The sequence below is a fragment of the Corapipo altera genome, unplaced genomic scaffold (assembly GCF_003945725.1).
Source record: "Corapipo altera isolate COAL_440 unplaced genomic scaffold, ASM394572v1 169, whole genome shotgun sequence".
In the NCBI taxonomy this organism is placed as follows: domain Eukaryota; kingdom Metazoa; phylum Chordata; class Aves; order Passeriformes; family Pipridae; genus Corapipo; species Corapipo altera.
In genome coordinates this window covers 2803044-2818800 of record NW_020884946.1, presented here as the reverse complement: position 1 = coordinate 2818800, position 15757 = coordinate 2803044, and the positions used below count along the sequence as shown (strand labels likewise).

The 15757-nt window shown below is 54.9% G+C and overlaps 1 protein-coding gene across 8 annotated transcripts in view; it reads right to left on the bottom strand.

Annotated features, from left to right (window-relative positions):
• The window catches only part of TRIM9 (tripartite motif containing 9), a 63874-nt gene continuing 48117 nt past the window's right edge, over positions 1 to 15757 (bottom strand). For 2 of the 8 annotated variants that reach the window (XM_027662533.1, XM_027662534.1), the window contains exons 7-13: positions 14736 to 14874; positions 10167 to 10355; positions 7686 to 7727; positions 6571 to 6594; positions 5203 to 5506; positions 4364 to 4526; positions 1 to 1770 (exon numbers count right to left, since the gene is read on the bottom strand). In XM_027662533.1, the coding sequence (XP_027518334.1) occupies positions 1708 to 1770; positions 4364 to 4526; positions 5203 to 5506; positions 6571 to 6594; positions 7686 to 7727; positions 10167 to 10355; positions 14736 to 14874 (924 nt within the window). In that variant the 3' untranslated portion in view covers positions 1 to 1707. The other 6 variants (XM_027662539.1, XM_027662540.1, XM_027662536.1 and 3 more) reach the window with 5 other exon arrangements.

The following is a 15757-nucleotide window of genomic DNA, read 5'->3' as shown; positions in this document are numbered from 1 at the left end:
CCTTCTCTCATAAAAGTCCTTTATTAGAACAGCAAACATGACACTTCTCGTCAGTACAGCGGCTGAGTGCAGCTACCATCGCGGCACGGGGGGGACGACGTCTTACAATCACTGGGGGGGTCTAATAAGCACCATGAACATCCTAAAGAACGGGGGGAGAACGGCTGGAGAGGAGCCCCGGGTGAGCCGGCCACGGGGGCTCCTCAGGGATTCACCAAGGAGCTGCTCGGCGTTGTCCCGCAACACGGCTCTCCTGCAGCTGGGAGAAACTCCTCGGTGTGAGTCAACGAGATAGCACCCATCCAATAAATTAGGAAAACTTAATGCCAGAGCAACGAGGGAACGAATGGGACCGTCCTAGAGGAGGGCACGCTGGTAGGGAATGGGCTATTTACACTTGTCTTTCTGCTGGGCCGGGATTCCCGTCGCATCCCAGCCGGCCCTGGAGCAAAGAGCTGCGGCTCTGCGGCCAGGCTGGGAATATCCAGCCAGGCTGGGAACACTGGCACCCGCTGGGCAGTGATCCCACTGCCTGTCTGGGTTCCACCAGCCACGCTGGGAGCCGGTGAGGGACCAGAAAGCGAAGCGTGGGGACATGAGCATGCAGGTGCCCTCGGCTCGGGAATGGGGGCTGGCACTGGGCACGGCACCCACGACCTCCCGGTCCTCTCCTGCCTCTGAATTACCAGAAAGTCAAGTAGGGAGTGGAGGCTGCCGGGAACTGCTGCCGGCAGCAGGCGCAGGCAGGGCAGCGGGCACGTATTCCTGAGTGCGTGGCAGGGCTGTGGCCACTCTCCCTCCTCCCCATCCCATCCCAACCCCATCCCCGGGCTCCCTGTCGGCCCCTCACTGCAGAACGGATTCTCTGGTGATCGGAAGGACACTATCAGTTCAATTTAAGGCTAGGTTTTATATGGCAACTATAAAAAAATAAACACTAATCTCCAGAGAGCCGGGTGAGGGCTCTCCGGCCTATGGCTGTGGCGCGTGTGCTGGCACTGGGGTGTGGGGACCCAGGGAAGAAACCCCCCCGTGGGTGCTTGGCATCGACCCGAGGGCCTGCCAGCACCTGGAGCACCCGGGAATAGGGTGGCCACCCCTGCCCCACCGCTGCACCCCAGGGGGACACGGGACAGAGTCGGGCGTTTTGGTAAGGACATGGAGACTGACTGGTAATCCAGGACCCACCTCTACACATGACCGAGGGTGCTCTGCAAGAAAGGCCACAGGGGAAAGAAATATCCTGCAAAGTAACCAGGCTGGCAGGGGCAGAAGCTTTCCCGTGGTGGGGGTCCCTCTGTCTGGCCCCACGGAGCGGGGGGGGAGAGTGCTCTGCGGAACGAGATGGGACTGCCCCCCACCCAAAAACCCCAACTGAAATCAGTAAAACCAAACCTAAAAGCGGACACAGGAGAACAGCTCAGGCTACCTAAGTACTTCATCAGCCAGGAAGAGCTAAAGAGCGAAGCGCACACACACAGGACAGCGCGGAGGCCGGAGAGAGCGGAGACGGCCGAAAAAGCCGGGGGCTTCCTTCCCGCTTTCCCTCCCCGTCTCCGGCCAGAGGCCGAGCAGGGACCTGGCAGCTGAGCAGGGACCCGGCAGCTGAGCAGGGCCCCAGCGGCTACGTGGCCGGCCTTGTCCTGCGGGAGGGAACAGGCTGGCTCCTCTCATCCCAAGAAGAGGCAGCCGGCTCCGGGAGCATCCTCACGGCATGGCCGAGCGCGAAGCGTAGAATTCGGGGACCGGCAGCCCGGTGTGCAGAGTCACCTGCAATGAGAGACACGTGGCTCAGCTGGGTCCCACCGTGCCTGGTGGGACAGCTCATGGGATGGCAGCTGGCATATCGTCCCCGGGGAGGGCGGGAGCAGCACGCAGGGAAAGGCAGGATGTGGCCGGAGATGCGGGGAGCTCCTCCTGTCCCTCCACACATCCTCCCTGCTGCAGGATGGGCTGGGGGTGTCCCCCAAAACTGTGGTGGTGGTGGCTTGTTCCTGACTTGCTTGTGCTGCTGGAGCCCCCGTTGAACTGGGGCTGCTGGTACCAGGGGTACCACACCCCAAATATTCCCAGTATTGTGACCATTGGCTGCTGGAGAGGTGGGAGATGGCAGGAGCTGGGTCTTTGTGCAGATGGGATGGACAAGAGGGGATGGAGGGCCCTGAAGGACAGTGAGCCATTATGGGAGACCTTGGAGAAGCCCCTGAGCTGAGGGGGGATGGAGACGGGGGGGGGAGACAGGGACAGTGGAGGAGACAGGGACAGCGGAGGGGATGCTGGTGGGAGGAAGGACCTTCGTGGTGGGGAAGCTGAGCAGTATCAGGGTGATGGGGCAGGGTGGGGGGCATGCTGAAGTGAAGACTTTATTGGTCCCTCCCAACTCAAGCCATCCTGGTTCCATGAAAATGGAAGTTAGGCACTTGTCTGGGCTTCATCCAGGGATGGGGAGGGATGCAGCAGAGACTACAACGCTGGAGGAAGAGAGAGGGAAGGAAATACTGGAGACCTGAGGTTCACTGGTCCGGGAAAAATCCCGGTCCATCAGGGATCCAGGCAGGCTCCATGTGTATGGACTGACTGGGCAAGGGGCCAGGCCCTGGAAGTGCTCACACACACCAATGAGCAGCACAGGGGGAATTCAGTTCCCTCCACAAATGCCTTGATTTGGGAGGAAAGCACAAATCCTCCTTTTATTGCAGCAGCAGCATTTTGCCCTTCAGGTACAGATTTACAGAAAACTTTGTCTAAAATACAATGACTTTCTTCCTAATTAGAGTTGTTTTTAATTAGTCATACACCTCTGGAGAAGGATAATGAATGACTTGGGTTTATTGGCAGTCTTTTATCAGCATCCCACGGGATTTCTCTGTTGTCAGGGGATTTAAGCTCTGCCTTGCCCAGAGAACCCACAAAGCTGAGGGACTCCAGAAGTGCCTTGTTCCTTATGGCTGGGTAGAGGACTGAGGTAGGAATTAAACCCATCACACAGCAGGACATTTTTTACCACACCAAATTAATACAGTACCTCTAAAACCAGTGCAGACAAGATGGGCTTCTTTAAAGTTTCCTAATTAAAAACATTTGTCAGCCTTTCTCCAAGCCAGGCAGACTCCCCTGCCTGCAAGGCCCTTGGAGTGGGACACTGTGGCAGGGATGCTCCCAGGGTTTGGGATGGCTGTGACCCACCTCTGCCTCAGTGCTGCTGGAAAACTGTCACTGCCTTGGTGACAGCACAGTAAACCCTGTATCCTGATGGATATAACAGAGCAAGTCCTAATCCATGGATCCCTAATTTACAGAGGCCACTTGGTGCCTCCGCCCTTGCACAGAAGTGGTCATAGAATCTCAGAATGGTTTGAGATGGAAGGGATATTAAAGATCACCCAGTTCCAACCCTTGCCATGGGCAGGGACACCTTCCACTAGCCCAGGTTGCTCCAAGCCCCATCCAACCTGGCCTGGAACATTTCCAGGGATGGGGCAGCCACAGCTCCTCTGGCCAACCTGTGCCAGGGCCTCACCACCCTCACAGCCAAGAATTTCTTCCCAATATCCCATCTAACCCTGCCCTCTTTCAGTGGGAAGCCATTCCCCCTTGTCCTGTCCCTCCAGGCCCTTGTCCAAAGTCCCTCTCCAGCTTTGACATCCACTGTAGAAGACAATGCCAAAATTCTTGACACCCTGAGATCATCCATTACATGCAAAGTGTCCTTGGATGTGCCTGGGCACTTATGCAGGTTGGAGGTGAGGGCAGTGGTAGGGTGGATGTGCCAAAGGCAGGTTTGGTGAATGTGGAAGACTCCCACGGGGAGATGACAGCAGGGATGTGATCAGTGAGAAGAAAAATGAAGGATGGAAATACCGGATCGGCCCAGGGAGCCACTGCTCGGTGATGTTCAGGAATGCTGAGAGCTTGGGAGAGAGGGAGAGAAGAGGGGTTTGAAATGCCCCAGGGGGAAATAGGCTTTAAAAGGTGCCCTTCTCCCTGGTGATGGTCTCATCTGGGTCCTGGGAGAGCTGTAAGAGCTGGTGAGGCTCTTGTAGGGTGGTAACACAACACAGCTATCAAACCCCATCAACCAGGAAGGGCTGGAGAATCCTAGTGCTCCAGCAGCCCTGATAGAGAAACCTGGAGCAAGGAGCCAGCAGGAGCTGTGGCTGGAGGAAGACTTGTCCTGATTTTGAAGACTCACAGATGGTTTAGGGTCTAAGTTTAGCCCCTTCTGAGCTGTCCCTTTTGCACAAGAGTCCTCCTGCTCCACAAAGTCCCACTGAACTCCCACTGCAGTGGCAGCAGCATGAGGGGGAGTGTGACAGCAAGTCCACCCCTGGGGATGCTCCAGGGAGCCCGTCCAAGCCCGTACCTGCACGTTCCTGTTGAGGCTGACAGCGGGGAAGAAGAGGCCCTCCAGGTTCTCGAAGGCGACAGGCCCCTGCTGGTCCTCGTTGATGGAGAACGTCAAAGTCCTCCTGGTCAGATCCAGCAGCACTCCCACCGTGGCACCTTTCGTTATCCCACCCTCGGTTCTGTGGGGGGAAGAGATCAGTGGTTTAATGCCCCCTGTGCTCCTGGCTCAGGGTTCAGGGCCTGGACCTCAAGGAGTGACGATGCCGAACGTCTCCCAGGAGCCATGACCTGCTCCCATCCCAGCCGTGCTCAGGAATCCCTGGGCACCTCCTCCTCAATCCTCCCTGTTTCGTGATGTCCCCAAGGGCAAAGCGACCCTGAGAGTGGCCATGGGGGAAACACATGCAACTGGGGAGCAAAGCTGCAGGACCCACACCAAAACCTGCTGATCCACGAGGGAACGGCCCTTGAGGCTGCAGGAAGGGGACACCAGGCTCTCCCCAAGCCAAGTCCCCAGTCCTGCAGGGAACACGAGCAGCAGCTGTGGCACAGGGATCATGGGAAATGTTTTCTTATGCAGGAGTTGCAAGTTGGGCATTACTGGGAAGGGGATGCTACATGGGACAAGTCAGCAAGGAAAGAGAAGGGAAGGAATATTGGAGCAAGGCAGCACCACGCAGGCAGGGACTGTCCCTGCTCGGGGCAGGGGCACATCCTCTCATAGAGGCGACTGGGACTGATGTCTCCCTTCCCACGGGCACCTGTAGGTGCCACTGGCAAAGCCACGGGCTCTTCCTTGGGCTGAGTTTGGGCTGTAGTCTCCCTGGAGGAAAGACCCTGTTCCAAACCACGTACCTGTTGGTGTGGGAGTTGTTGTGCATGAACCAGCTCCTGTTATTGTCCACGTACATGGCCCAGGCCTTGTCGTCCTTGCCCAGCATGGCATCCTTCAGGACATCGATGCGTGCCACGCCGAAGGCCGGGTCGGGGTGGTTGTCGTACCGATCGATCGACAGCTCCCAGTAATGGAGCCCTTTGGAAAAGCCCGTTTTCCCCAGCACAACCCTGTCATCGTAACTGTTGCAGGTGACAGTCAGGTTGTCGTTGGAAAAGATGATGTCAGCGTGGGCAGAGGAAGGATCGAAAGAGAACCAAGCCACTGGAACACACAAACAACGCCGGGTTAGTGTGGCCGGGGCGCGGCCGCCGGAGCCGCGCGGAGCAGACACGGACATGCTGCATGCAGGGAATGACACGGAGCACGCAGGGAGCTGCACATGGAGGGGTCTGCTGGCTCACAGAGGGTAACTTCCATCGTGGAGGGGTGCCCTGAGCTCCTCTGGCTGCAGCTGACAGTGTGGCTGAGGTTTTATGGCCAGGAGGAGTTTTGCTCTTGCTGGTCCGTGTCTCCATCCTCTCCCCATGTCTGTCTCAGCTCATGAGCCTGCAGGATCCTCAAGATCTCCTAAAATTTGGCCCTAGCAGGAGACATGAGATACCAGACAGGTCTCCAGGCTCTATCTAACATAGAATTATGGAATGGTTTGGGTTGGAAGGGACCTTAAAGCCCAGCTCCTTCCAACCCCCCTCTATGGGCAGGGACACCTTCCACTAGACCAGGATGCTCCAAGCCCTGCCCAACCTGGCCTTGGACATAACTTTTACAACTAAGAGCTGGTTACTCATGCAGCAGTTTGCAGGGTCAGGTCAGCGTGGGAAGGGGACTGAGGATCAGCAGATAAACTCTGTGTGTGTGTATTTGAGGGCTGTTTTTGGGAACCAAAAGCACACAGAAAGGTCTACATTGACAGAGATGCCACATCACACCAGGAAACCTCCCTGCCGAGCAACGAGCCACACGCAAGACAAGAGCCAGATCATGGGAAGGCTGGAAAACACCTCAAAAACCTCCAGGACTCAGTACAGCTGCTGGTTTAAATGCTGACAATCTGACAGATAACAGTGTCACATCCTCGACACGGCAGAGGGACACAAGCCACCAGCCCGGTTTCCCCCCCGGTGGTTTTCTCCGGCGGTCACCGAAACGCGAAGTGACACATCCACAAAACAACTCTGACGGCTGCGGGAGGGAACACGGCTTGAAAAATAAAGCACTCTGGTGAGACTGATTCACTGGTTTATTGGAGTTCCACAGGACAGGTCACATGCAACGCGGGCGCCCCTGGGGCCGCCACCCGACACAGCCCCCCCCCCTGGCCGTACCTGCCACCATTTTTTTAATGTCAACTGTGGTCATTCCCAGGGAAAGGCATGCAGGAGAGAAAACAGCACGTCAGGTTGGGTGAGGGAACGAAGGAGAAACCGCTCCTGCTGGTCTGTGTCTCCAGCCAGAGCAGGGAACTCTCAGGGTTTTGCATCAGGGCGGGGCGAGGCGGCACGAAGATGGGCTCGGGCTGCGAGCCGGGGCAGGGTGGTTGGCACGGTGATGAAGGAATCCCACGGGGATGGGGACTTCTTCTCCCAGGGGGATGAACAAGACTGACCCTGCAGGCAGTCTGAAGAGGACAGGCAAGCAGCAACCACCTTGTTTTAATTAGCTGCAGAGGGGCCAATTGCCTCATCAGCATTTGGCCCACGTTCAAGTGCCCTTAGTGAACGGGAATATGTATTGTTTTAGAGTTACTGAACCATGGAATGGTTTGGGATGGAAGGGACCTTAATGATCATCTAGTTCCAACCCCCCTGCCATGGGCAGGGACACCTTCCACTAGCCCAGGTTGCTCCAAGCCCCGTCCAACCTGGCCTTGGACACTTCCAGGGATCCAGGGGCAGCCACAGCTTCTCTGTGCCAGGGCCTCACCACCCTCACAGTAAACAATTCCTTCCCAATATCCCCTTTAACCCTGCCCCCTGGCAGTTTAAAAGAGCAGGAGGAGATCAGTAGGATCAGTTCTTAATTACAGAGCCACTTCCAGAGCACTGACCTCAGGCTTCTCTTTAAAACCATACGGGAGAAAAACTTAAAAATGTCTTTACATCTTACACTAATCACCACTCTCCCTCCAAATTTGCCTCCTGCCCAGGGCAGTGGTGGAGCCCCCATCCCTGGAAGGATTTAAAAGCCATGTGGATGTGGCACTTGGGGATATGGGTCAGTGGTGGCCTTGGCAGTGCTGGGGGAACGATGATCTTAGAGGGCTTTTCCAACCTTAACGATTCCATGATTCTCTGACATCTGACAGTGCTCTGCAAGCAGGGTGTGAGAGCAAGAAATGCTGCTCAGTCGCCAAAGAAAAGTTAAAAGACTAAAAAGCAAAAAAAAAAAAAGATGAAGCAACACGCAGTAGGTGCCAGTTAATTGTAATAAAGATACTTGCCTAATTGAGAGTAAGGCGATCCTTGTGTGTCAAAATTGCATCCTATAAAGAGATACTACATTTCACACATCACAGCTGAGGAACAACAACCACCAGACAAACACTTGGGAGCATTTAATCATTAACTAAGCGTCCAGCAGCCACGGGAGGCCTGATTCATTAAAAGCCAGAGAGCACGAGAGGAGCCACAAACACAACACGTGAGTTTATGGGTGGACTGTGACCCGATTCCTCAGGACACCCAGTTGTTCAGCTTTTCTCCAGAAAAAAGCAGCAGGAAGTTTTAGCCTTGGTGGAGTACCTTGGCTGCTTGGTAAATATTCTCAAGATTGACTGAAAAACCACTCCTTGGAGGAGAGGGACTGAGCAAAGAGCAGCCACTGGTGTGTCCAGTGGATAGGGAGCACTGAGCTTTTCCAGGCTGCCTCCCTGATGGATGTGTGGTCTGGGCAAGAGTGGAGAAGGAAAGGGGGTCCCTGGGGGCAGAAGGGCAAAGGACACCAGGCTATGCATCGACTGCACGGGCAGGATGTGTTGGGGTGCCCTTTATCCTCCTGTGCCTGACTGATGGCTGCAAATACCTCTGGGGAGCCGGGATGCAGCAAGGGACTGGTTCAGGGGCTTGTCCTGATCCAGGGGCTTGTCCTCACCAGGTGGAGAGGACAACACGAAGCCCCATGTTGGCACTGCATGGAAGAGCACTCACAGAAGGTTCTGGATTTCAAGGACACCCTGTGGAGCCCTGTGACTGGTTTCCCCCCCTCCTGACGTGCCTGCTGGTGGGAAAGCCCCTGGCTGTGGTTGTGCTCCGTGCCGTGCTCACGTGGCACCTACCGAGGCTGTTTTAATGAATCGTGCCCCCTGCCCCTGTTCAAAAACTGCTTTTCAAGGTCTCTGCCCCTCGTTGTGGTCCAAGCTCTTGTGAGGGAGCCCATCTCGGTGTTCAGGGCCCCATTTTTCCCTGTCCCCCCCACCCCACCCCAGAGTGTGGCTGCAGAGGGTCCACACTGCCCACACAGGTACCCCCTCACGGCCGGTGTGGTGGTCTCGGAACACTGGACACAAAGGAAGGAACATTCCTAACAAAAAAAAAACAGCGTTGAAGCCATCAGCTCACAGCAGCAGGATGAGAAATAAAACACAAAAAGCACAAAGGAAAAAAGAAAGTTTGCAGGGTCCCCCAGTTATTCTGGCAAGGGTCATGCTGCAGCATTCCTCATTCCGTGTTATGGGATGGAAACCAAACGATCGGGGGCCCCCATTCTTCCCGGGCTTACGCCAGAGGAAGGCGGGAATTGCGCCGTTGGAGCTGTGTAAATCCAGAGCGGTGGAAGAATCAGGGCCCAGGATCTTTAGCAAAGGAAGATGTGCAGAGACTGGTTAGAAAACGGCTCCGAGAGATCCCTGTGCCTGTGGCTCCTCGCTGGCTGCCCGAAACCATCCCTTCGCTTTGCCTGACCTGCCTGTATCCCACCGCAGCCCAGGATTTTGGGAACAGGGAGGGAAGCCAAGCGCTCGTGTGGGGGCTGCCAGATGAGCGAGGCATCACAGGAGTGGTGTCCTCTGCTCTGCAGAAAACAAGGCTTTGGTACAGTCATGTCTGGCTTTGGAAAAGCCGAGCCCAGTGCTCAAAGCTGAGTGGATGCAAGCCCATGTCTTCAGGGTCCTAAGGTGGGCTGTGAGCTGGCCTGAGCTGGAATCAGAGAGTCCCAGACTGGTTTGGGTTGGGGGGGGACTTAAAATCATCTTGTTCCAACCCCCTGCCATGGGCAGGGACACCTTCCTCAATCCCAGGTTGCTCCAAGCCCTGTCCAACCTTGAACACTTGCAGGCACGGGGAGTCCACAACCTCTCTGGGCAACAAGTTAGACCTTGCCTTCATCCAATTTGCTTCTTGCTTAAGAAGGGTTTAGATTTAATCAACCAAACTGATTTCACAGACCGAATCTCACAGCAGAGGCTGTGTCTCCTGGTTGTATAGGGAAAACAAACCCTCGAGGTGTTCCCACAGGTTTCTCCCAGGGAAGGTCTTTCCTTCCCACTGTCCCTTGACACAAGATCAACGCAAACTAGAGATGAGGGATCTCTTAGTGGAAGGTGTCCCTGCCTGTAGCAGAAGGTTGGAACTGGATGGTCCTTAAGGTCCCTTCCAACCCAAACCAGTCTGGAATTCTATGATCTGCTTTGCCGGCTGTGCCGAAGGGTTCAGCAACGCCCTGCCAAGAACAGCACCCACATGAGGAGTTACTGTGCTGTTCCATCGCCCCAAACTGCCCACATACAGACGAAAACACCACAAGAACTAGGCCACCAGAACCCCCCTCGGCGGCAGGAGCAGGCCAGTGACAAACAGAAAGAATTCCCCCTGCCATCCATCCGCATGTCATGGGAAAAACAAACACAACGGAACAGAACAAACAGATAGTTTGGAGATGCCCAGAAGCACAGACCAAGAGGAAACGCCAGAGGTGCTCAGCTCACCGGCTGAATTCAGGGACTGTAAGGAAGAATGCAAGCTCAGCTGGTGGGCCGAAGATCTTAGCTCAAAGTAGGATCTCCCCGAGAAGCTGGGTTGCAGGTTAAGGGTGGAGGAGAAAGGACTCATTCTACGAAGCTGCGATCTTTCCAAAGGCACTGGAAAAGGGAGGGTCTGTTCTTCTGACTGCGTGTCTAAACAGTAAGATCAATGCAAACTAGAGATCAGAAACGGGCTCTCTGCTCTGGATGGCGTCGCTCCATCGCCCGAGCCCAGATCCTGGAGCAGAGCACAGACGCTCCGGCACCGCACGGATCCTGCTCCGGCGCGTGGGGCGGGAATGTCTGGTGCCGTGCAACCCAGCCAGGCCCTTCAGGGCAGCCTTGCCTGGCAGCACCGGCAAGGAAAACGCGTTCCTCTTCAAAATTCCCATGTCAGCATGACAAATTCAATAGGTTTTTCCGTTAAAGGGGGTCCTGCACCTCTTCACCTAAAAAAATTCACAGGTTACCATGCACACTCCCCACTGTGCTTTCATACATCTCACACCTTTCTGTGCACAATAATGGAGGAAAAGTTCAGTAGGTAACACTGAAAAGGCATTTTGCAGGGCTGTACTAAGCTCTGTCACCCTAAAGAGCCACCAAGCACCCACCTTACTCAAAGGTTGTTCGGGATGTTGTGTTCTTGGTATCCCTTTGTACCTGTCAAAACACATCTGAGCCTTACAGTAAGAATTTAACTCAGGGGATTCACAGAAAAATGTCAGAGTAGAGTGAACCCCTCGGGTCATCTGTTTTTCACACATGGTCACCTCCTGCAACTTCCTCCCTAGCCTTGTCTAGGGATATGTCAGCGTGAAAACGTGGAATCCGCCATCCACACATTCAAATTCCTGGCACACTGAATATCCCCAGCCTTCCCATCTCAGCTGTGAATACAGATTGAGGTGGAAATCAGGTTAAAACAGGTAAAAAGGGAACGTTTCTTTGCCCAGTGGGTTGTAACTTCTGCTGCTGCGGCCGAGGCTGTGGAGGCAAAGGGTGTCAAATGGGGTCAGACACGGCTTACATAAATTATTGCACAACAGGTCAAAAAACAGAGCTCAAGCTTAGGGAGGGGCGGGCTCTAAGGCCCACCAAGAGTGAGAGGAGCTACTACCATGAGTAGCCACGCTCGTGGCTCTCCCTAATTAGCACCCTTGGAGGCTGTTTCCCCTTGGATTTTCACCCCTTTCCAAGAGCTGCCAGTTAAAAAGCCCTGGCTGCTGCTGAGGGTCATTCCATGAACGGTCAGGAATTTGAAGCTGGGCTCCAAATGAGGAGCTGGGTTTGAAAGAAGAGAAAAGAAGAGGGCCTTGACTATGCTGGGGAAGGGAGGTGGAAGCTCTGGGCCTGGGGAGCGGACAGGGACAGTCCCCTCTTCTCCATCTCCACCTGGGATGAGTTGGTCCTTCATCCTGTCTTTCAGCACATGGAAAAGCACCACACTGGAGGTACTCAGAAGCATCTCAGAAACCTGTGTAGAGAAAAGCAGCCCAGCAGCCAGCCCACCTGCAGATTCCAATCCCTTAGGAAGGTCTCTAAGTCAGCAGTAGACTGCCCAGAACCTGGAAAATCTGCTGGATGAGGGAAGATCAGGAGTGCAGGGGCTGCCCAGCTCAGGGAGGAGGAGGCTGGGGGAGACCTGAGGTCTCCCAGGGGTGAGGAGAACCAAGCAGTGCTGCCACTGGCCAAGTTTTGGGAGATGTCTGTGCCCCAGGACAGGCTCACCTTGCAAAACCCCTCCCAGACTGACTTCCCAGCCTACAGCTGGACTTCATCCAAGAGCTTGTGTAACAGAGAGATTAAGGCAGGTCTCACATGGCAGAGCCTTGGAGCCTTTGGCTAAGATGTGACAGGGCAGGAGGCACTCCTAGGGCTGATGTGAAAAAGCCTGACATCAACTCAGGAGAGGACACGGTTCAAGGAAAAGAACTTTGCCTTCAGCCCTTCCTCCCATTTGGCCGTGCTGATGATGGGGATCTTCACCCCTGGGAAACTCCACCATGTGGGAAGGGCTCTGGGGCACTGCCCTTCTCTCAGCCAGGAACCACCCTGTCCTGCTGGTGGCACCAAGAACCAGCTTTGAAGAGTGAACTGTAATAGTTTCCTTTGGGATGAGCAGAAGATGCCCCACACCACGGGCTGGGAAGATGTTCTTGCTGTAACCTGTGCATGTGCCACCTTCCCATGGGATGGGATATTCCCATCAGTGCTGCCTGGCTCCTCTTGGCTGTTTGGCTGGGCAGGACCACAGAGCCCCAGACACAATTTTACCCTCTTCTCAATCTCGTTCTCTTCAGATTCTGAGGTCCTGCAAGGTGTCTCACATTCCCCACTCTGCCACCCATTTCACTGCTCACTGAAGGAAGAACAGACTTCAGTTCCCTTCCACAGGATCTCATGGGCCAGGACTAGAAACCAGCTTTTAAATAAAGAATTCCTCACAGCCACGTTCCAAGAGATGTTCTCTTTGCATCAAGCCCGTCTCTCCTTTTGTCCCCTCTTCCCACACAAGCTCTTTGCAGGAAGCTGCAGAGCTCAGCTGAAGGGGAAAGCTAAGCCTACTTCAGACAAAATAGCTCTTAAAAGGCCTTGGTGCTGCTGTAAAAGCCAGAAATAAAAGCCCAACCTTAAGAGAGAGCTGCGACGTGCGAGCTCTATTCAACGAGTCCCTCGGATATCCGGAAGCTGCACACAGATGTAATTTATTTCTCTTTGAATCCTAAAAGCTCAGACGGCCTCTAAGAGCACAAAATGCTCCAGGCCCATTTGACTTTTCCTCCCTCTTTCTTCCGTGCTGGAACAACAAATGCAAAAGCTCATTCAAGCGAAAAGGCTGAATGCAGCAAAACTTTCATCCTGGTGCCCTGGAGAGTGGAACTTCCCTCTGTTCCACAGACCAAGCACCAGCCCCAAGCACGGCCCTGCTGGGACCAGGAACAGCTGTTTTCTCCCAGATTCCTTCCTATTATGGAGCTGAGCTTGGGCTTGACTCGGGAGTGAGAACACCTATGAGAGGAAGGCAGAGCTGGGAAGATCATAGTGGGGACCCTGCAGACTCCTGGCTGGGGATGACTTAAAGCCCAGCCGGTTTTGGTGAGGGAATTGTGTCTCAAATGGGTCTTACGAGACACAAACGCGATGAGAAGCCAAAGCTCTGCTGTCTCCTGCCCAGGCTGGTGAAGCTGGGTAGTGAAGTGGGTGAGAACTGGTGACTTTCAAGCTTTGGTGGAGGTCCTGGCCACCCCAGCGTGGGGCTGGACCTGGGCTGTCCCATCCTCAGGAATGCTGAGGTTTCCTGGACGCTTCCTGGTGCTCAGCTGTGCAAACTCTCACACACTGACGTGTCTCTGGCAGACGTGCCAAGGCCTTTGTGCCTGTGATTTGAGTTTCCTGCCTCTCCTCTGAGAAGGTTTGTCACAGATTTGCTCTCCACTCCACCTTTGTCACGTGAGTGAGTCCCATTCCTTGCTGAGCTGCCCACGCATCCAAGCCTGGCACATTCCCTTTCCAAACTGGAATGGTTATCTCCTGCAGATAAGTGCAGGCAGCAAGAGGAATGCTCAGTGTAGCCTTGCTCTGCTTTTGTCTTCTACTTTTTCAGCAGAAAAAACATTTTTCTCCTTGCTCAAAGCCACCAGTGATGTTCTGTGGCAGGAAAACTCTTGCCCTCCTTTCACCCCACGAGCTGTGTGTGCTCCCTTCTGATCCCAGCTGCCAGCCAGCTGGATGCTGCCCCGAAAAAAGTCCTCACAAGGCTTGGAAAAGAGAGATTTTAGTCTGGGAGTGAGGAAAAGGGATTCCACCAAGCGTGGAAAACTCCCAGGGAGGGGTTTTGTGCCTGGCAGTGAGGCTGTGGGGCAGCAGACGTGCTGGTGGGGGCTGATCCCTTCCTCCACAGCTGCTTCTGACTCCCACCTCGGATGCAGCCCCGCCACTCTCCACCTGCATGGCAGAAATAAGCCAATTTTCTGCACTGGATTAAGGGCCTGGTGTGACAAATGTACTTAAAGCCAGGCAGGGAGACTCCTCTGCAGCCTTGCAAGGGAGTGTTTAATATTCCATCTGAGCTCCTGCTGCTGTGGGGGTGATGCTGGCGGGGCTGGCTGTGCATCCCTGGGTCTGGAAGGACACCCACATGGCTCTGTGGTCCCTCTGCTCCCTGTCCTGCACTTCCAGGGGCTGAATCCTGTGGTTCCAGCCATGCACAGCCCTCAGGAGCAACGCTGACAGTGTTTTGTTTTAAATGGGATTAATGAAAACACCTGAGCTTCCCTTTGTACCACACAACCCCAAATTTAAATACCGCTCACCACACCTCCCCAGAGGACACCCCCTGCAAAGGAAAGGGGGTGAGACAGAAATCTGGGCACTGTTCTCCTGGCACCCCTTTCCCCCGTGGTCAGCGCTGGCTTTCCTGCAGGGAATGCTCAGGTGCTGGAGCACCAGCAGAGCTAAGCTGGGGTGTGCTGGAGGCTGCGTGTGAGCGGTGCCCGAGCGCTCCGGGCTGGAGCTGCTGCAATTCCTTACCCTCGGATGTCTGGAGCACCAGGGTCTTGCTGTAGGGGCTGACTCCTGACTTGTTGAAGGCCTTGACCCGGGCGCTGTAGGTGCTGTTGAAGTGCAGCCCGTCCACCGTGCACATGGTCTCCTTGCCCACGTACACCTCCTGCAAGGCAAACCACGGTCAGTGCCCACACTGTGGAGTCCCAGGGCTGGGAGAACAGCTCCTGGAGGTCGGGATGCACGGGATTCAGCCCTGCTCTGCTACCTGGGGCAGAGCTGTGAGAACTACATGGCTAAAGCAGAGCAAAATGAGCCTGTGATTTGTTCCCTGACATGAGTTTGGGCTGCAGCACCAGCAGTGTGGGCAGCAGGGGAGGGGGGTGATTCTGTCCCTCTGCTCTGCTCAGGTGAGATCCACTTGGAATGCTGCACACAGCTCTGAGGCCCCCATCAGAAGGATGTGGAGCTGCTGGAGCAAGTCCAGAGGAGGTTATGGAGATGCTCCAAGGGCTGGAGCCCCTCTGCTCTGGAGCCAGGCTGGGAGAGCTGGGGGTGTTCACCTGGAGAAGAGAAGGCTCCAGGGAGACCTGAGAGACCCTTCCAGGGCCTAAAGGGGCTCCAGGAAAGCTGGAGTGGGACTTGGAACAAGGGCCTGGAGAGGCAGGACAAGGGGGAATGGCTTCAAACTGCCAGAGGGCAGGAACAGATGGGATATTGAGAAGGAATACTATCAGAGGCAAGCACTGAGCCTTGGTCTCCCCACACCCAGCCTCCTGTTCCCTTCTCTCTCCCGATCCCACCCATGTCACCTCTCTTCTACCTGGACTCTGCTCTGGCTCCTGCCTGCCTGAGTTTTCTGTGCATGAATTCAGAGCACCATGGGCTGGTCCCTGTGCCTGCTCTGGGTGGATGTGAACAAGCCAGGATAATTATCAGCGTGTTGGATCAGAGAAAAATCATATTTTAATTGTGTAATTACAGCAATTTAAAACCCCTCAGGCCTGAAACACCTCTGCTTGCTGGCAGCTGGCAAAGCATGAAGTTTT